Raw genomic sequence first — 21992 nt, forward strand, 5'->3', positions numbered from 1 at the left:
CAAAATAGGATGCCCAACAAGCAAGAAGTAAAGCTACCCATGTCAGTTGTCGAAATGACCTATTTCCCTAACACCTGGCAAATTGAATACGAATTTCTTCTCCTTCCCACTCATTTGAGAAAGTGTTGGCTTCATTGCAAGCTCTCTTGAAGCTGAAATTGTTAAAATAGAATTGTTTCTTTGTACTGCTGTACTTCTGCTTAGATAGCTGTGATTTGTTTCAGCTCCTTCAGCTGAAATATTTTATCAAGGATCTCTGCAGAGCCAGCCAATTGTGATTGTTTGGTTGATTGATTATAGCCATCAAATCAGTATTAACTAGATATTCACAGTGGAGATCTGTCCCATATTCACTTTGAATCAAATTAATCTACATTATTGCTGATTGTCCTTTACTTCCCCTTCCTTCCACATGTTTCAAGCATTATCTTCTTTTTCTTTTCTTTTATTAATATATAAAATTCAGTTGCATGAAGAACTATAAACTTATATCCACTTGTCAGGAAGTCAGTGTCATTTTTATCAGTAAAATGACTCTTGAGTTGACATACACTGCTCAAAAAAAATAAAGGGAACACTTAAACAACACAATGTAACTCCAAGTCAATCACACTTCTGTGAAATTAAACTCTCCACTTAGGTAGCAACACTGATTGACAATCAATTTCACATGCTGTTGTGCAAATGGAATAGACAACAGGTGGAAAGCATAGGCAATAAAGGAGACATCCCCAATAAAGGAGTGGTTCTGCAGGTGGTAACCACAGACCACTTCTCAGTTACTATGCTTTCTGGCTGATGGTTTGGTCACTTTTGAATGCTGGCAGTGCTTTCATTCTAGTGGTAGCATGAAACAGAGTCTACAACCCACACAAGTGGCTCAGGTAGTGCAGCTCATCCAGGATGGCACAACAATGCAAGCTGTGGCAAGGTTTGCTGTGTCTGTCAGCGTAGTGTCCAGAGCATGGAGGCTCTACCAAGAGACAGGCCAGTACATCAGGAGATGTGGAGGAGGCCATAGGAGGGCAACAACCCAGTATCAGAACCACTACTTCCGCCTTTGTGCATGGAGGGACAGGAGGAGCACTGCCAGAGCCCTGCAAAATAACCTCCAGCGGGCCACAGATGTGCATGTGGCTGCTCAAATGGTCAGAAACAGACTCCATGGGGATGGTATGAGGGCCCGACATCCACAGGTGGGGATTGTGCTTACAGCCCAACACCCTGCAGGATGTTTGGCATTTGCCACAGAACACCAACATTGGCAAATTTGCCATTGGCCCCCTGTGCTCTTCACAGATGAAAGCAGGTTCACACTGAGCACATGTGACAGATGTGACAGGGTCTGGAGACGCCGTGGAGAATGTTCTGTTGCCTGCAACATCCTCCAGCATGACAGTGCTGTTTGGCAGTAGGTCAGTAATGGTGTGGGGTGGCATTTCTTTAGGGGGCCATACAGTCTTCCATGTGCTCACCTGAGGTAGCCTGACTGTCATTAAGTACCAAAATGAGATCCTCAGACCCCTTGTGAGACCATATGCTGGTGCGGGTGGCCCTGGGTTCCTCCTAATGTACGACAATGCTAGACCTCATGTGGCTGGAGTGTGTCAGCAGTTCCTGCAAGATGAAGGCATTGATGCTATGGACTGGCCCGCCCATTCCCCAGGCCTGAATCCAATTGAGCACATCTGGGACATCATGTCTCGCTCCATCCACCAATGCCACATTGCACCACAGACTGTCCAGGAGTTGGGGGATGCTTTAGTGCAGGTGTGGGAGGAGATCCCTCAGGAGACCATCTGCCACCTCATCAGGAGCATGCCCAGGCATTGTAGGGAGGTCATACAGGCACGTGGAGGCCACAAACACTACTGACCCTCATTTTGACTTGTTTTAAGGACATTACATCAAAGTTGGATCCGCCTGTAGTGTTTTTTTCCACTTTAATTTTGAGTGTAACTCCAAATCCAGACCTCCATGGGTTGCTAAATTTGATTTCCATTGATAATTTTTGTGTGATTTTGTTGTCAGCACATTCAGCTGTGTAATGAACGAAGTATTTAATAAGAATATTTCATTCATTCAGATCTAGGATGTTTTATTTTTGTGTTCCCTTTATTTTTTTTGAGCAGTGTATATATATATATATATATATACAGGCTGAACCTGGTTAGAAATCCAGGAATATCAAGATTATAAAGTAGACTAGAAGTCAAATGCATCCCAGAAACTCATGTTAGTAAATCATTTCAAGGAGAATGATTTATAACCTTGATTTTTGTGGCTTTTTAACAAGGTTCAGTCCTAATTAATGTTTTAAATTCAGCCAAGATTGGCTAGATGCACCCAGCTAGACTGACTTATATAGAGTGTCAAGATTTTGGCAGTTGGTACAATTAAATCATGAGCTTTGAGCCACACTCCCAAAACTAAAAAGGATTTATTTGAAGTTAACATTCTGCATCGGGCATTTGCCTGGGCGTAGCCAACTCTGAGATACATAATTCTCTATCACCCTTGATCCTGCTTCCCCACCCCCACCCCTCTGGGTGCATCATCCAACGAAACACGTCCATAGCCATGAGTCATCAATCTTGCTCTCCAATTAGATTTTTGCATGGCAGAAGCTTCAGTCATCTAATCAGTCTCTGAAGAAAAATATGAATGGAATGTACTCTCGATTCCACACTGCTGCCTGCTCTTTGAAACTTCCTCCTTCTTTCTGTTGTCTACTATAAAACATGTATACAAAATGTTTTATGAGTTGACATAGAGGTTTAATACAGTATATATATCTAAATTTGTAATCCACTATAGACATATGCAAAGCACATGAAAAGAATGCCTGATTCTCTTCTGAGAGATAACCACAATGTTGCCTATTCTTCATGATAATAATTGTATATACCAATTGGCATAATGGTTTGCTTGAAAGTTGACATTTTCTGTTGTTATGCTCTTTAATTGTTTGAATAAGGCATTTTTCTTGTTCTGATCAAAACTCCAGAAGTAGACATACCCAGTGGCACAAGCTAATGAGCTTTGCTTGTGATTCAGTCTTTGTTGATTGGTTTCTAGTAGCTTCAGTGCCACTTCTTTAAAGAACATCATCAGCTCTCTCTATATGAGCCCAAACTGATAATATAGTTCCTGATATATTTTTTTATATAAAATGAAATGAAGTGGATTTTTCATTCCATGCAAATATAGCAACACAACTTAAACAAACAAACAAGTATTTATTTTGAAAAAAATCACTTGGATATATTTTATAATGAATTTGTCAAGCAAGTTTCTAAATCTTTCTTTTTTATGACATCATCACCTGTCTTTATTCACAATGGCTAAGAAATTCAAAGATAAGGAGAGAGTCTGTAACTTCTGGATAACCATGTGAGAGGAATCTTGAAGTCCCAGTGGACAATCACACTGAGTCAGCAGTGTGCTGCAGCTGTCAAAAAAGTCAACACAGTTTTAGGCTGCATTTACTGAGGAATAGAATCAGGATTACATGATATAACACTTTATAATGCCTTGGTAAGACCACACTTAGAATACTGAATCCATTTTTAGTTGCCATGATATTGAGATCTAGAAAGAGTGCAGAGAAGATCAACAAAGATTATTATGGACTAGAGGCTAAAATATATCAAGAATGGTTGCAGGAATTGTGTATGTCTAATTTCATGAAAAGGACTGGGTGTGACATGTTAGGAGTGTTCCAATATTTTAGAGGTTGCCACAAAGAAGAAGTAGTCAACCTATTCTCCAAAATACATAAGGCAGGATAAGAAACAATGGATGGAAACTAGTCAAGGAGAGAAGCAACCTAGAACTAAGGAGAAATTTCCCGACAGAACAATTAATAAGTGAAACAACTTGCTTCCAGTAGTTGTGAATGCTCCAACACTGGATGTTTTTAAGAAGAGATTGGACAACCATTGATCTGAAATGGTATAGGGCAGGGGTGTCAAACTGGAGGACCACAGGCCAGATGTGTCATGCACAGGCCATGCCCACCCCAGCTCTGCAAAGGGAAAAAACATTGCAAAGCATCATGATGACAATATGACACTGCGAGTTTGACACCCATGGTATAGGCTTTCCTTCCTGAGCAGGAATTTGGAGTAGGAGACCTCCAAGGTCCCTTCCAACTCTGTTATCCTGTTATCAGTTGATAAACAGTTTGCTGTTAGAACTAGAATGTATCTCCTAATTGGGGTGACATATTTTCCTGCATGAATATTTAACTAATTACATGTTTGAAATCATAGATGTGTAGTCTGAGATAAAAGCAGGTTGTAGTTTGAATTTGAGATAAAAGAGGGAGAAGCCAATAATTCGAATGTATCTGGACCTGGTGCAAGTTGTGTTGGAAGCTAAAGAGATATATAATGTTCTATTGAAATCAATATTGTTGCTTTGAAACTCTGCATTTTGATGTTGTTTTTACTAGGGTCTGATTATATCTTGGCAATGCAAACCATTTTTCAGATAAGCCATATATTTCTGATGCACTTTTATCAGAGGAAACATATTTCCTTATATCTCTACATTTCACAGCAATCAGACAAATGAGGGACCAATGAGAAATATATTTGTTTCTGTTGTAAATAAGAGGAAAATTTTAAATTGACAAAGATTAATAGCATGTTATAGATGCATATATGAAAAGAGAGATTTAGTTACATACTGCATGAGCTGATTCAATTATTATTAGACTATTATGAAATACAATGTACTGGTATTACAGAAAAAGAACTATTAATCAGATGGCTCTCTGACATCCAAGTGTTTAATCAAACCCCAGTGAAATCAAATAGATTATATTCAAATAGGTATTTTTAGATCATATTCTGCTTGACAGCTCTGCGGTTTGAAATGTTAAAATATGTTGAGTATATGCTGAAGTTATATGTCATATTCTAGACAAATATATTACATTTTGTAACAAATTTGTCAATATGAGAGGCTACAAAACTTGACTTTTAGCTTACAATACCTTCCATCCTTTATACTTAAAAACCATATTTTTGGATAAATTTAAAAAAATCAAATCCAGTGTCCATAAAATGAGCATAAAAGATGGGAATTTTGCAAATTGCTATTCAATATATATTGAGAATACCAGATAGGGAAAGGCTACAATAGCCCTATTTAAATATACATATAAGCATCTATTTCTTCAATTTACAGGTGAGGCATGTGACTCTAATCCTTGTGAAAATGGAGGCATCTGTGTGTCTGGTTTGGATGGTTTCTATACTTGCGAATGTCCTGATGGCATCACAGATTCCAATTGTTCTAATGTTATGGAGGTTGGTAAGTGCAAATAAACAAAACAGCAAAAATGTTAATATGCATTGTTATTTTCTAAAATATAAAAGTGCAAAGTTTCCTAATCCTTTTTGCAATAATCAAGCCATGATCTTCACTAAAAATGGTTTAATTTTAATCTTTGTTTACTGACTTCAGATTTTCCTACACTGGATGTTTTATGAGGCATACTCATTTGATAACAGTGTGCCTCATTTTAACAATATTATAGTATTGTATGATAACAATTTGAAATAATCAGGAGATGGGTCTTATTAATATGACTTGAATAGCTAGCATGGAAGACATACATGAAGTGTGATGAATCAACCACCTGACTACAAAAAAGATCCATGCAGATTTTACAAGAAAGTCTAAAATACTGTCATGAGAATGCTACCATAGACCTTCTAGATGTATGTTAGTTCTATTGGCTTCATCTGGATGGCATAATGTGCAATGGGGCCTTTAGTATATTTCAAAAGACCATAGACATTACACAGATTACAGGTAATCTGGAGCCTGAAGGCAGTACCACATTTAAAAATATATACATGGATATGTATATAAAAATATATACATATACATTAAAAATATATACATATACATTTTTTCCTATCTATGTCTAGTGGAAGGAAAGAAATTGGACCAAGAAATTGAATATTGTCTGGTTGGGAAGCAAGTGAAGTACTGCAACTAGCCACAGAGAAATAGAAGCCAAAAGAATTACTGCTTCAAAGTTAAATTACACTTGACCAAATAACTTCCTGGATGCTTGTTTTATTGCAGTAAATTTTAGATCCATTTCCCAGTTAATAGTGGGGCAGGGAAATGAGAAAGCCTTGCTATCTGTCAGCTGTATAAAATCAGCCTGGGACTACTAAATCAACCTTTCCATCTCATGAATTGTTTACACTAAATAAGGCTTCAACAATCTAAAAGAAACAATGACAACTTTTCCATTATGTTGTTAGTAGCAAGAGTTGCACATTGTGAATATAATTAAGTCATGTCTATATATTCTTTTATATATATATGATTATCTTAGTTTGTGTGGATATCCCAACATTTTTGCATACAGTCAGACTTGAATGTATGGTACAGTACAGATCAGTGGAGTTTACACTGAAGATTTTCTGTCAGCACAGCTCTTTTCTACTAAGGCTGTTGTTTCTAGTTATCTGGTGTCGAACGGTTTTCAGAAGAGGCTTAACAGTGAATTCTCAAGGAGAATTCAAGGAGGTATTTTGATTGAAATTTCTATCAAAATTACTATGACTTAAACCCTACCACTGTTTTTAATCCTATTTCCTTCACATTTAACAAATATATTTATATTTGTTGTATTTATTTTATGCTGGTTAATGACAATAAGGATTTGTTTTATTTAAATTTGGTGTTCTTGCAGATAACAGAATGTTGAACCAGAGGATCTCAGTAATTTTTTCCTATGCCAAATATGACAGTTCTACGATTCTATTCTCCTGTAAATTTCATTCTTTATTTTAAAAAATCTTATCTTTATAACACATTATTGGAATTGTTGCCCTCCCCATTTTACACTATTAGAAAAAAGAAGTATATGAAGCTCTGATATCCAAAACTTGTTCCAGATTTGTCCTGGGCTATCTATCTAAATTTATGTTTCTAGACTATGGATACTCCTTATTTATGATCATTTTATACTCGTTTTGTAGGCACATTTTTACAAAACCCCTTTTTGAAAGCATGTTTCTAATCCCTTTCATTTCAGGCTTCTCCCTCAAGTGCAGTTGGGTTTTCAACGTTACATTTTTGTTTGTTTTTTTAATCACAAATTCCACCATAAATTTCTTAACAGTTTAGAATTTGTTATCTTCTGGTATAAATTTGAGGAAGACTGCAATTTTTGATCATATTTCTCTGAAGAATCAGATCAAATGGATTTCTTTCTCCATGACCATACTACCCTTTCCGAAATATGGAAAAACGAACCAGTTTGTGTGTTCCTGTGCTGAATCAGATTATGTAATTTCAATACAAGCACAAGAACAATGAAGTCAATGTCAGTCAGTGAACAGTATCTCCATAGGCATGAGCACATAAAAAATAAAGCACTTGTCATATAATTCTAGACCTGAGTATCAAGTAATTGTCAACATTTGTTAAAATGAAATTCTGATTACAACTCTATCAACAGTTAACAAAACTAGAGCAGATGTGCTTTTTTGGAAGAAGGGAAGTCTGATTAGGCATTGCTCATGTTTCTATTTTATTTTGGAGTTTGATTTTTTTTATCATCTAGTTAACATAAGCACTCTAACTAGAGAAACATTTGGCTAAACAAGATTGGTTTTGCAGATAAAGAAGCAGATATCATCAGGTTTCATTTGCTTCATTCAAAAATGGCTAAATAGATTGCAATTTAACAGGATAGCACCATTGCTTTCCAAACAAGGCATTTAATTTTAGCTCCTGTTTTTGCTGGTACAAAAAAAGAAATAAGTATCAGCAGCTGCAGTGACTCATTGACACACTGGTTTAGATTATAACAACTGAAAAGTATGGGATTTGTCTTGCTTTAACCAGTGACATCTTTTAGATTAGTAATATAAATTAATAATATGGGTAAATATAAATGGGTTTTGGAAAAGATTGTGGGTAAGTTCCAAATACTTTGTAGCCAGCACATTCAATTAATGCATATATTCAGACCTGAACATGTACACATACAACTTATTTCAATCAGCAAAAATATAGAGCTTGATATTGATTACACACTGCACACATTTGTTTAAAAAAGTTAGCCAGCAAAATAGAACAAGAGTCAGATGAAAGCAGAAAAAGAAGTATATGAACAGGCAAAATTGTACAGTATCTAAAAATCAAGTTGCAGAGATTTCCAGAGTCACTAAAACAAATGCTGTTGAGTAATTAGTATGGACAGTCCCAAAGAAACCCTGACTGTTTTTATCTTCCCTATGTTTCTAGGCAGGCTTTTATTAACTTTAACAAATCTATAGTCATAACTTCTACCATACCACTTATTATTAAGCCTGTACCATACCAGCAAATACTTATACTAACATATATGCCTATGCCTGAATGGATATCTTATTCCTAAACAGTCAATAACAATTTATTTCTATTCCCTAAATTTACTCCAAAGTCTTCAGCAACCATTTATCCATCTCCAAGTTGGTTTCCATTGCTGTCAATTGCTTTTGGAGAATTGGTTTAGCAGTTTTGCAGTCTGTGCTGAAGTAACAAAAGGAAGATGATGACTGGCTGTAGCTTCTCAGCATATCTGCTGAGAATATCTCCTTTCACCTTGTCTGGTGCTGGTTAGCTGAAGTCAAAACCTGCTCCTCCTTTACCATCAGTTGCCCATTGACCTGATAGTTAAAAATGCCTCTTTTCTTCTCACCTACATGACACAAATCTTCCTCCTAAACACTCGCACATGGAAGTCAATCAATTTCCTTTTTATAATTGGGAACCAGGTGTGGTACAATGCTCTTCAGGATGCCTTAAAGTCCCCTAGGAAAAAAAACAAAAGAGAAAGAAGAGTTCATGCTAGCCTCTGCAGGGCTTTTGTTCCACAAGGTAATTTGAAATTGACCTGAAAGGTCCTGACTTTTAGAGACAATTTCCTCCAGAAAACCTCTTCTTTGAGATTTATTTTAAAAGATTTGGTTGAAGTTGTAAGAATAAAAGACTTTATTAAACCAAGCTGCTTTCCCACACAGAGTGAGAAAGGAATACCTGAATGACCTCTTCTTTCTTTCTTCTCACATGTGTAGACATGCATTTTGCTTTGTAGACTGAAGTCTATTGCAGATCTGAAGGAATTAACATGGCATGAAAAGACTAAAGATTATTACACAGTACTGAACACTTGGAAAGTAGGTTAGCATTTCATTAAGCCTCTTGGAGCATAAGGTCTGCAGTTGTCAGGGCTAAATGTTAATATAATTTATATGATTGTTTAAGCCTCTGACCTATTTACACAGGACTGAAATATCCAGAGTCCAGCATAGTAAAAAGAGTCTCAGTTTCTATTGTTCATTTTAATGTGCTGTGACCATACTAGCCTTTTGACCTCTTTGGACATTTTTCCCCATTGACCAAGCAAAAACCTGTCACTGAGATTTAATGCATTAAAGAAAAGCTTATTAGACTAAGCAGTCTAGAAGAATGCCATATTGATATATTGCAGATCATGATACAATTATCGCCTCTGTCAAATGTTTCCAGGCTTACAAGCAGTGATCACAGAAAAAAAGGAGTTTGATGAATTAATTTAAAGCAACATCCATCAAGCCCAAACATATATTTTTCTTACTCCCTAAAATTTTGTTGGCTGGAGAACACATTTCACTTTTTATAGGGAATAAAAGCTGCACAGCGGGTGAGATGGTTACTCAAACTGGCCAAAGCTAATTTCAGGCACAAGGAACTACCAGAGTTTTCCATTTGTTCCTATCAGTTTGGCAGAGGAGTTAAAGGTTATTTGTTTATATTTTTTTGGAAAAATTATGTAGTTGTCTGTATGTGTATGTGTGTTGCTCTTCTTTACAATGTCTTGTCTTAGGTATAAAAACTGCATTATCAGTTGCAATTGATGGATGAATACTTAGATACTAAAATGCACAATAATTTTAGGGCAAAGGGCAAATAAAATCTCTGCAGTCTTAACCCAGATATTCAGTCCCAGGGACCCAGCAAGTAGAGGCAAGAGCCCTGCTGCCCAACATCTAACACTTCCTCTTCCTAATTCTTGAAATGATTACATTGCTTCTGATTATAGCGATTTAATTTTTTTTGTCAAAGGCTACTAAATAATGTAGAGATGAAAATTAATGTATCAGTCATGGTTTTCAGTGCCTTCTAATAAACTGCATTGGAGTCTAATAGATAATCTTGTAATGCATTTTTACTTCAGACATCAATTTTGATCCCAGGATTGTATCTAAGTTACCGAGTGAAACACCAGCAAAACATCAACTTTTTCTATTGATTTTATTTTATTTTTATATCCTATCCTGTTCCAAAACATTCTCTTAATTCACAAAATTTACATTTGCACAAAATTATAGTAGCTGTATTTGATGTGTTTGACTGGAAAGATGGAAGTTTTTGTTTTAAGCTAGAGCAAACTGCTGTTAGATACATTGTAAGTTTCTGTTCCTGAATTCTATGGTTCAGCATTGAACTATCCATTATAAAAGTATGGGGATCTATACATTAATTTATAATTATATATTCTGATGCAGTACAATGTTCTCTTCCCTCCCCTATTGGTATGCAAAATATAACCACAATTCCTTACCAACTCATAGTATTATTCTCACTAACTACAGGGAACAAGAAAATGGGATGTGGTTATGTAGTCAGACTTGTTTTGCTTTTTAAAAACATTTCTCTTTAGTGTTATGTTAGTAAGGCAGAAGCATTATATATTATAGATTCTAAAGATGTGATAATGTAGGAAAAATATATCCATGGTGAATATGTGTGTACTGTACATGCAAGTTATATTTTACTGAAGTGATACATAACCCTTTCAGTTTCAAAATAGACTATAAAATGAAATAATGAATCTTCCTGATGAAAATGTCATTATCTCAGAATTTTATGTCTGCATCTGAATATATTTTGTGTTTAGTTATCAGTATATTTTGATGTATTATTCTCTGAAAATACAAATAATTAACAGATTCCTGAAATGTAGACACTATAGTATATTACCATTTAATATTCAACAAAATCAATTAACTCAAATAATTTTCATAGTTATTATACATAGGATGCTTGCACAAGTGTTCTTGAAATTAATATTATTATTGTAAAACATTTTAGGAAAAGGAACTCATAATTATTAATTGGATTCTTAAGGGGTAACCTCAACTTGGTATACTATATGTTCTGTCCAACATCTCCTGCTGTTGAAATAAGCTTTTTTAAAAAACCCATTTGCCCTATTTGGCACACCATAGTGTAGTAAGTTAGAATACTAAACTTCTGAAGTTGTATTCTGGAATCTGGAAATAGTTAGAATCTGGCAGTGATCTTCCTTAGGTGACAAAGAATGCTACTAGTGTAGGGACTGGCCTTCAGGATGTAGCTAAGACTAACAGCAGAAGGTAGTCAATTAGATTTCCAAAGGTTGGGAATGGGTGGGGAATAGTAGGATCCAAAATTCTATAAGCAGGAGCATCTATGCGGAGGAAGAAGGTCATGATGAAGACCACTGTTGCTCATAGTCCTAACTTTTAGGTTCTCTGGTTGTAAGTCAGGTTGACTGACCTACATAGTAGCTCTTACTTCAGGAATCCCTGTAATTTGGTTATTCATAGTTATCAAAGAGAGGGTAATTCAGGAAATATCCAAAGCATATGATGCAGATGGAATCATGGCTTCTTAATTAGCTTTACCAAACAGGGCTTGAAATGGGGCAGTGCATCCATTACACTGCAGATATACACATTAGACATACAAGTCTAAAGAAATATACATGTATGGAAGATGTCAAGAAGAATTGAAGCAGGATTTTATGAGAAGTGAGATATCTATCTGGAAAGCTGATCAGCAGTTGCAAATACCATGTTTCTCATGTAATAAGGCTGGTTTTTTTTGTTTTTTTTGTTGAGCCCCGAAAAAATGGCTAGGCCGATTTTTCGGGAGTGACTTAATTCCCCCCCCCCTGCATCTTCGGGCGGGCCACGACGGCTTGGATGTTGACCTCGGCGTTGGTGGGGCACTTCGTATCGGGGTCAACGCAGGCAGCACCATATCTGAGTGTGCAACAAAAGTACTTCTTAATGGCAAGCCCCCCCACCATTCCCCCCATTTCACATGTTTTAATATAGGCCTTAATTTGGGGGGAGGGGCTTAATTTCATTTCATGCCTATAAAACATGCTGGGACTTCCTACTGGGGGAGGCCGTATTGTTGGAGAAACAGGGTAGTTTATATAATAACCTGTAAATTAACTATTTTTATTAAATATAAGTCAGAACATGTTGTAAAGAATAATGGTATCCTTTGAATTGGACAACATAATTTTTGTAGTAAATCACCATTGACATTTGGGAAGTAGTTGCTTGGAGATAATCTCTAGTTAGGTGAAAGGATGATAAATAGAAACAAATCTTAGGCTGATAAATGTCTAGGATAATATAATAGATTTATGGATGAATGTTATAAATAATTCAGCTTCAGACACCTTCAGAAATTGATATATTTTTCTGAAAAATTACACCTATTTCTTTTCAGATATCCCATTTGATAACGATATGATTGTTGTAGTTGTTTTAAAAGCTTAGCAAAAGAATCAAATTGCTTCAGTTTCAGTAAAGATTCTCTAGTCTGAAATGTTAGTAGAAGAAAATAGTTCCTCAGTATAAGAAGGTATTTCGAGTGCTGAGAAAATTCACTTAAAAGATGTTGTGTTCCAATTCATGAAGCTGCATAGACATATAACACTCAGGGGTATCTCCAGTTCAAAATGCCAAGATAGTGGCTATGACTATGTGATCAAAATTCTGCCTCTTTATTACACATATTAAAAGTGGGAAAGTCTTCGACTATACAACTACAACAACCCTCTTGACTTTTGTGATTCCCCTGATCACAACAGAGTTCTTTAATTGGGTTTTGTTCTTGTCAAACAATAGGTCTGTGATCTTTTTCACATGATAAATTATCCACAGAAACTAATAATGTCCTATTTGTTCTCTAACACTTTGCTTTAATGAAACCACATTGCATAGAGAACATTGAGGAAACGTGTTAGGAAACATTCTAAACCTACATGTTAAATAAATCTGATTTTATGAAGTATGGCTAAAGAGTGGACTTACAAGCTTAACTAAGAGATATTTTCTGACTTTTAATAGAAAAAGAGAGTTCAGTATAGCTTAGAGTTTCCATGTCCATGGTCTGAAATGAAGAGTCAAAATCTTAGCTTTTTTCCCTCCAGGTTTTCATGGGAACATTGTATTCTTTAACTGAGGACCTTGAACTCTTGAACTGTTAGGTTAAAGTCAGAGTGGGAATCCTCTGTCCCTTAGTATGCTTGCATGCCTTTGCCAAACTCGCAATCTTTTCATATTCTCATACACTAAATATCTGCAAGGTGGGAAAAGAAAGGCCAGTTGTCTCTTTAGATAAGCCACAAACTTTTTAGAAGTGAAGAGGAAATTAAATTAAAATTATATAGAAATTTTCTACATTTTCTTTAAATTCTTCTGTTCTTATCTGTCTTTTTAGACAGTGAACAAATACACATAAAGCTGTCAAGAGAGGGAAGACCTTTCTTATTTCCTTTCTTTGGTGGGAAGTACCTGTAATTTTTCACATAAATATGACTGGGAAAATGTTTATAACATTTTCTCACTACTATTTACTATTTTTTCTTCTAAATTTCTAAGCATTTTTTAAAAAATGCCCTTGCATATAGATAAAGTCTGATCTATACATGGGAATACATCACAATACAGACACCTGGCTGAAAGTCTATGAGTTATGCTTGTCCTGAAAAATAGCTATTATATCCATGAATGGCAAGAACAAAGATGTATGACAATTGCACAAAGTACAGCAATGTTATTTTCCAGGCTCCCAGTGCGTTGGATAATTCTAAGGGATTATCATGGGGAAAGTCAATTGTAAAGCCAATTCAATTTATTAAATTCTGTGAGGTTTGTGATCTCTACTGCACATTTTCCTTTCTCTTACCACAGGCCTCTGTGCTGAGCCAGTTTGGATGTGGTTGTTTGGAAATTAACATTTTCTCATATGCTGTAGTAATAAGCTTAACATCTTCTATGAGTCACACCGGGTTTTTGGACATATTCATAAGGTTTGGCCAGGAAATGTATTAGTTTTACACTGCCAACTTTTTGGTTTGGTTTGGTTTGGTTAGGTTTGGTTTGGTGTGCTTTGGTTTGGTTTGGTTCTTTGGGTCCACAGTAGAAACCCCAGTCATTCAAATGCTAACCAGATGCAGTCCTGATTAGCTTTTTATGATCAGCTGAACAGTCAAGCTGGGTTTACTGAGTGTTACTATTACAAGTGTTCTATAGAGAAAGTCTTTTTAGGTGCCTTTAAAGTCTTTTTAGGTGCCTTTAAAGAGGCTAGAGTGCCACTTAAACAAAGATGTCTACTCTAGGGAAAAAAGTACTAGAAGTGACATGATATCAGTGTTCCAATATTTGAGGGGCTACCACAAAGAAGGGATCAACCTGTTTTTCAAAGCATCAGAAGGCAAGACAAGAAGTAATAAACAAGGGGACCAAGCTAGAACCAGGGAGAAATTTCCTGACAGTGAGAACAATTAACCAGTGGAACTCCTTGCCTTCAGAAGTTGTGGGTGCTCCATAACTAAAGGCTTTTTTTTTAAAATAGATTTTACTAAATTTACGATTTAAAAACACATCGACAATACATTTACAAAGTAGAAAGAAAGACGGGTAGGGGGAAAGAAGGAAAACACCCGCCTAGCACACCGGATAAAGGCTGGTTGGGGGAAAGAGAAAGGATATAGAGGGAGAGAAGGGAAGGGAAGGGAGGGGGAATAGGGTAGAAATACAATTAAAAATGAATGATATCTTTTGTGACAGTCTGTAAGGATCATTTCTCTTCATCATATCCAGTCTACTTCTCTTTTCCATTATGTTTAGGTTACTTTTTATCATTTACATAATTTGTCTCTGTGTAAGCCAATTATACCATGAGTCCCAGTTGTCGTAAAATGTGGAGGACTCTTTGTTTTTTAATGCTATCGTTAATGTATCCATTTCGGCACACTCACAAATTTTCTGAATAACCATTTGCTCTGAAGTTGTATGAGGTAATTTCCAACATTGAGCAAAGGCTAATCTAGCTGCAGTTAGAATATGGATTATTACATATTTGGTCTTTTTGGATAAATATCTATCAGAGATCCCTAACAGGAAGAACTCTGGTTTATAGTCTATTTGTTCTTTACTTATCTCCTCCAAACATTTTCTAATTTTTTGCCAAAATTTTTGGGTAGTTTTACAAGACCACCATGTGTGGAAAAATGTTCCTTCAGTGCTTTTGCATTTCCAACACCTTGAGCTCATGTTACCCCGACCCTATCGACTACGTTGACACCCACCCCACCAAAAACTCATAACTAAAGGCTTTTATGAGGAGACTGTCCAGCCATTTGTCTGAAATTGCATAGGATCTCCTCCTTGAGGAAGGTCCCTTGCAATTCTGTTATTCTGCTATTATTATTATGAATATTATGGTATATAGTTAAAGAAAGTCATAGAAAGGGTTTATTCTCTCAGTGATATCCTACTTTCCCCAATTGACAGTGCTCAAAGTGACTAGCAATTCCTTGTTGCCTTTTGACTGATGAGGAGCACTTTTTTGTTTAATGTGGGTGAAGGATCAATTTGTTTCCCTTTATGCATGGTTGACAGTGAATGCTGTTTTGTAACAGAACAGCTTTCTTTGATTTTAACTCTTGAGGATTTTAGCCATGGGCAGTAACATATTCTCTCAACCCTAACCCAACTTCGACCGTTGAAAATATTATACCACTTTTTCAAAGTCAGAGGCTAGACTGCTTAGTCATCAGAATTATCAGAAATGGTAGGCCTGTTTTATGACACTTTCAAGCCCTTTTAAAATTAAATGTGCAGCCAGACATAAAATCTGAAGTTCCAGATGTTTTTAACTGTATGAAATTGAAAGTAAAGCAAATTCTAAACTCTGACCACACACATCCATAACTTCCCATCTCCTATGCCAAGAATCACTTCACAGAATACCATGGTCATTTTCTATAGAAATGTTCACCCATACTTCCAAGTTTTGCAGAGAGTCTGTAGTTCAGTAATAGAGCCTCTGGTTTATATATAATAAATTCTAGATATAATTCATGGATTGCTGTACCTGGCTTGTTATTCACCAATCTCTACCAGAATCATTAGATATTGTAAGCTCTGCTCTTATTCTGTACAAGTTGCAATAGACCACAGGAAACTGAATAATTTTTAAATCATGTACATGCAGATAGATAAAGGGTTTCCTCATAGATCAATCTGTTCCTGCAGAGTTTGCTCTCTCTTCATAATTTCTATCAAATGTTCTGTGAAAAACCATGGGGTTTCATTAAACCACTGTGAGTTCTAGTTTGACTTAGGCACAGAGTCAGCTGAGTGACCTTGGGGCAGTCAGACTGTCTCCGCTCTAGAAAGAAGTCAGTGGCAATCCACCTACAAAAAGGTTGCCAAACACACACGCACACACACATACACAATCACACACACAATACTGATAAATAGTAATTTTGCTCATGTGCTAATGACAACAATGATATTCAGTATGAATTCATTTAATTCAGTGAAGCAAACACCTCAACCATTCAAAATAAAATAAAATCTGAACTTGGTATTTTCACATAAGCAGTCACTAAAATATGTAACACACATAGTCCTCAATTTAAACCATTCATTTAGTGACCATACAAAATTACAACAGCACTAAAAATGACATGACTGCTTTTCACACTTTATCACTGTTGCAGCATTACCATGGTCACGAGATCAAAATTTGTGCACATGACATTATTTATGATATGAAAATTGCACTGGGGTCCTGGGGTCATGTGATGACCATTTGTAAGTTCCCATCTTGGCTTCCAACAAGCAATGTCAATGGGGGAAAACAGATTTACTTAACTACCACATGATTCACTTAACATGATTCATGATTCATTTAACAACTGATAATAAAATGGGGCACAACTCACTTAACAATTTTCTTGCTTACAAATGGAAATTTGGGGCTCCATTGTGGTCATAAGTCAAGGAATATCTATGTATAGATCTTTTTTCCTCTTTCTAATTTTTATTTTTTTCATACTTGTGAGTTTGTTCATATTTGCATATTTCAATCATAGAAACTGATTGCAATGAAATGTTATACATTTAAAACTAACAGCTAAATCTGCTGAATGTGTAACTATTAATACATCATAATCTTTATATAATCTGATCCCTTTTAAATGTTTTAGCAGACTATAGATTAATTTAGAATCTTAACCTATAATACTTGAATTTTAAACATACTATGAATATAATAGTATACTGTATAATATGTAGATACCACCAATACCTGGCAGAAGATGTTTTTTTAGAACATCAGTTTCAAGAACAAGTTCTTATTTAAAACACAAAAACAAACTTTGCTTGGCAAATTTGCCATGAAAGTATGACTTCCAAGAAATGCAGAAAATAAAATGTTACTCCTGAGGAAATGAACATGACTTCCAATGAGTCCATGGCACGTCCCTGTCCCTCATCTGCCGAATACATATATGGGAAAGGAAAGAACCTCTAATGCTGTCCTACCCACCTCCTTCCCCTCCTCCTCCTTCTCCTCCTCTTCCTTCTCCTCCTCCCCTCCTCCTCCACCTTTTTCTTCCTCTTCCTCCTCATTCTCTTCCTCTTCTTCCTGTCCCTCCTCTTCTTCCTCCTCCTTCTCCTCTCACATTTACTGGGTTATTCACTCATTCGCTGTCCTTCATTCACCTTTTTATAATGATCTGTACTTTCTTATTTTCTTCGATTATTTATATTTTTTTTAATTAATGCACAAAATAAACAATACAAAGTACAAATCTCTGCATATGCTTATAGTATCTTTATATATCTGGAAATGAAACATAATTTGGGAAAAACATGTTATCAAGTGATATTTGAGAAACACATTGAATATTACATGTGATGCTCTTCATATTTCAGGGTCTTTTAAGTTAACTATCTGAATGATATCTACTGTTGTGTTAGTGGATTTTCATTAACACAACAGCACTTTCTGTTATTTGCTGTCCCATTTCTCCTAGCTGTAGGGCAGGGAGGAAAATTCTATTTGTGAAACTATGTATCTGTGCAGGGGAAAAAGAGGAGATATAATTGAGTACAACATGTAAATTTGTTGTTCTGCATTTGGTGAGAATATGCCTCAATTAAATAATTATGTATCATTAAAAGACACTATTTTATTGAATTGTGGGAAATGAACTGTAAGTGTAGCATGTTGATTCTGAGTATTCCTATACAATTTCCAATATTCTTTCATCTCATTACAACCCATCCATTAATGCTACCTACAATAATACATTTTCCTCTACATGGCAGCACAGTGATATGCAGTATTTGTAGGTTAACTCTCTTCACTGGCAGGAGTTTGATCCTGACCGGCTCAAGGTTGACTCAGCCTCCCATCCTTCTGAGGTTAGTAAAATGAGGAGCCAGATTGTTGGGGGCAATAAGCTGATATTGTAAACGGCTAAGAGAGTGCTGTAAAGTACTATAAAGCAGTGTATAAGTCTAAATGCTATTGCTATTCAAAGAAAAGACTGCAAAAAATTTTCAACCCTAACCTTAACTCATCCCTGGTTCTTCTATTGTTATTCAGTGGAGCATAGCATCAGTACCAGTCTTCTTTCCTGTGCATCTGCCACAACCTGGAGAACACAGATTACAACTTTAACATTTATACATGTAGAAACATATATCTGTGTATGTTTTAATCCTTTCATTCCTAACTAGTCACTTTCATATTCCTGCACACATTCATTAACTCCAGAAGATTAAATCTTCATTTACATCTACTCCATTTTTCTTTTTCTCTTAGTTTCATCTAAGAGACACATTTCATACACAATCTACTTTTCCACCTTTCCTGCCATCTGTTAATTCATGCCTTTTACTATTTATTCATTTTATATTCCAATTTGCAATATTCCATATGTCATGGTTATAATTATGTGGGCCAGTGGATATTGAATTCTATCACTAACTGTGATTTTTGGTCAACTGAGTCTTTCACATAAAGCTTTTTAATAATGTAGCAAAGTAGTGCATTTCAGTTGTAATCATGTTACTTGCAACACTCCCTGCTAACGTTATGGTCATTAGTTGGACACATTTTGGCTAATAAGGTACACAGTTTCCACAGGGTGCAATAAAAGTCAAGATGACAGCCATGACTACATTATTAAAACTTCTAATACAATAAAATATCTTATAAAATCAATAGGTCTGACTCCTCTAGTAATGAAATTGAAAGTTGGATAGAAGTGTAGGTAAGCTGACTGAGAGTTTTGTTTCAAGTGTATTTTTATGAAAAGTTGAGTCATAGGATACTAATAAACTTTTTGTTTCCTGGACAACTTTCATTGCAATAAAAAGTATCAATAAAAATATTTTTACTAAGTCTACTTATGAATAATATACCAAGGAATTTACAAACCTCCATTTAAGGGCCATACTAAAGTAATAAAGGTCAGATTTTTAATTACTTATCATTTTCCTTTGGATGTCTATAATTTATTAGATTTGTATAACCACTCTTCTCAAATATATGACTGAGTGGTTAATAATATTAAAATGATTTAAAATGTACATAAGAAATATACAAATAAAGTTTTATTTATTATACTTTTATAGTTACAGTTTTTGAGCAAAGAGCTGAGTTAAAAATTTCAGAATCATCTCAAAATAAGCAATCCAAAAAGTGCAAACCACTTCACTTAATAAGAAACATTTTAAATTGTCTAACACCAGGGTGTCAATCTCAATTTTATTGATGGCCACATTAGGGTTGTGTTTGACCTTGGGGTGGGGTGGGGTGGCCAGTTTGATGTCACTCATGTCAGGAGTGTCTGTGGTGGCCCAAGCACTCTGCCAGTGAAAAAGGGCTCCAGAGCTTCATTTTCAGCTACGACAGCCTCTTGCTGCCCTCTGCCTGTGAAAAGGGAGTTCGGGGATGTGCACGCAGCCTCCCTGAGCTCCCTTTTTTTCTCAAAGAGGGTGGCAGGAGGCCATCTCAGCTGAAAATGAAGCCTGAGAGGGCCACACACAGCCCTCCCGAGGGCCATTTTTCTGGCAGAGGCACCATAGGACGGTCCTTTGCTATTTCTAGGGTGGCCCCATGGGCCAGATCTAAGTACCTCATGGGCTGGATCCAGACCCTGGGCCTTGAGTTTGACACTCCTAATTGACACTCCTTGAGTTTGACACTCCACAGGTCTAACACCTGTGTTTTTAGCAGATATGTATAGGATAATGGCTTATATTATTAGAAGCTTGAGAAAGCAGTTTTGGGCTACTTTATAACCAAAGTTCAGACGAACTGAGATTAAATCAAAAAATAACAATCTACTGTTCTGCTGTCTTGAATCAGATGCCAGCTGAAATGGGATAATATGACAGGGCCAAACCTGAGTAGAACCACCATTACATGCATTTGACTTTGTTTTCTTTTAACCCTGCATGGATGCTTTTCTCCTTGTGGAAAAAAACACCACTCATATCTTTGCAAGAAAAGCAATAATAACCCTATCAGAAGAAAGGCCTTTGTAGTTGGGGAAATCCTACTATCTATATACTATTGAGTGCTTCCCATACAAATGAAGATCTAGATCTAATTTCTCAGAGCTATTTTAGAGGAAGCATCATATAAGTTAATAGCACTACAGAAAAAGTGTCCTCTTCAGCAGCTATCTTCTTTCCTTTCACATATAGTGAAAAGCCATGAAGATGTGAAAGTTCTTGGTGAGTAATTTCTTGTAATAGAAAGTTTTACCACCAAATTATTACAGAACATATTGCACTGATCTCACTGTGAATGTTTGTTCCAATACCGTTAGGGTGTGTATTATAAGAGACATTTATCCTATACAATTTACTAGAGTGTGATATAAAAAGGTCTGCAACAAGTAACAATCAGAATAATAAATATCATAGAGATTTTTCCTACTTTATATTTATGTTTGTATCTTTGCCAGTATCAGCACAGGCTCATTTTATACCTATTTCCCTTGCCTAGTTGCTGAACATTTTAACTGTATTGAATATCCAGCACAGAAATGCTTAGTCATTTATTTTGGGGGGAAAAAATACTTCTGAAATTTGATTTGATCTGTGCTGAATTTAACCATTGAACTATGATACTCTGGATATTGCAAGCCATTTCTTGATTGTTTTCATGCACTTAAATTATGCATATTGAAAAGAAAATTTTCAATGTGCAATTTAAAAATCTATATGTAATTACATACTCAAATGTATTTTTCTATGAAATATGTTTTCTATAATAAATGAGTGAAGTGCAGGATGATGAAACAAGATGAAAACAAAGGGCATAAGGGTAAATTCATGCAAGAAGCATATCATGTTCATATTTAAGGAGAGACAAATGACTTTTCAAAATCCTTCACCAAATTTATGGATAGAGAATTCCAGAATTCCCAAACATAGCTGCTGTCATAGCATGTTCCTTTGGGACTCAATTTAAGAGAAGTGAATGTACATTTTATGCAAAGTGAAACATTCACATGCTCTTTGGCTGTCTTACAATGAAATAAATCACCTCCAAAATCCCACTTTAAAAGAATGTGTCAAATAAATTCTCATTATCACCTTGAAGAAGAATTGGTGCAAAAACATGTGATTGAGTTTCTATTTATCACCTACTGTTTCCCATTCTTCTTATAGCCATTCACTCACACAAAGGGACCAAGCTACATTTTATGCATCCTAAACTCATCAGGATTTGGCAGTCGAGCATACAATCACTGGAAAGAATGGGATGATCCTTTTTGCATTTGCTGCTCAAGTAGCAAAATATTTGGGGCTATTCATAAA

General features: G+C 35.7%; 1 protein-coding gene across 2 annotated transcripts in view; it reads left to right on the forward strand.

The window, feature by feature from the left end:
* The window catches only part of EDIL3 (EGF like and discoidin domains 3), a 232803-nt gene that overhangs the window by 66331 nt on the left and 144480 nt on the right, over positions 1-21992 (forward strand). Inside the window, exon 2 of one of the 2 annotated variants that reach the window (XM_087927082.1) lies at positions 5197-5322. The exons of the other annotated variant lie outside the window; for it this stretch is intronic. Within the exon in view, the coding sequence (XP_087783208.1) occupies positions 5197-5322 (126 nt within the window). The remainder of the gene's footprint in view (positions 1-5196; positions 5323-21992) is intronic. 2 annotated transcript variants of the gene reach the window in all.

This window comes from Pseudonaja textilis, chromosome 2, assembly GCF_049901715.1.
Source record: "Pseudonaja textilis isolate UNSWEBS1 chromosome 2, rPseTex1.2, whole genome shotgun sequence".
Taxonomy (NCBI): Eukaryota; Metazoa; Chordata; class Lepidosauria; order Squamata; family Elapidae; genus Pseudonaja; species Pseudonaja textilis.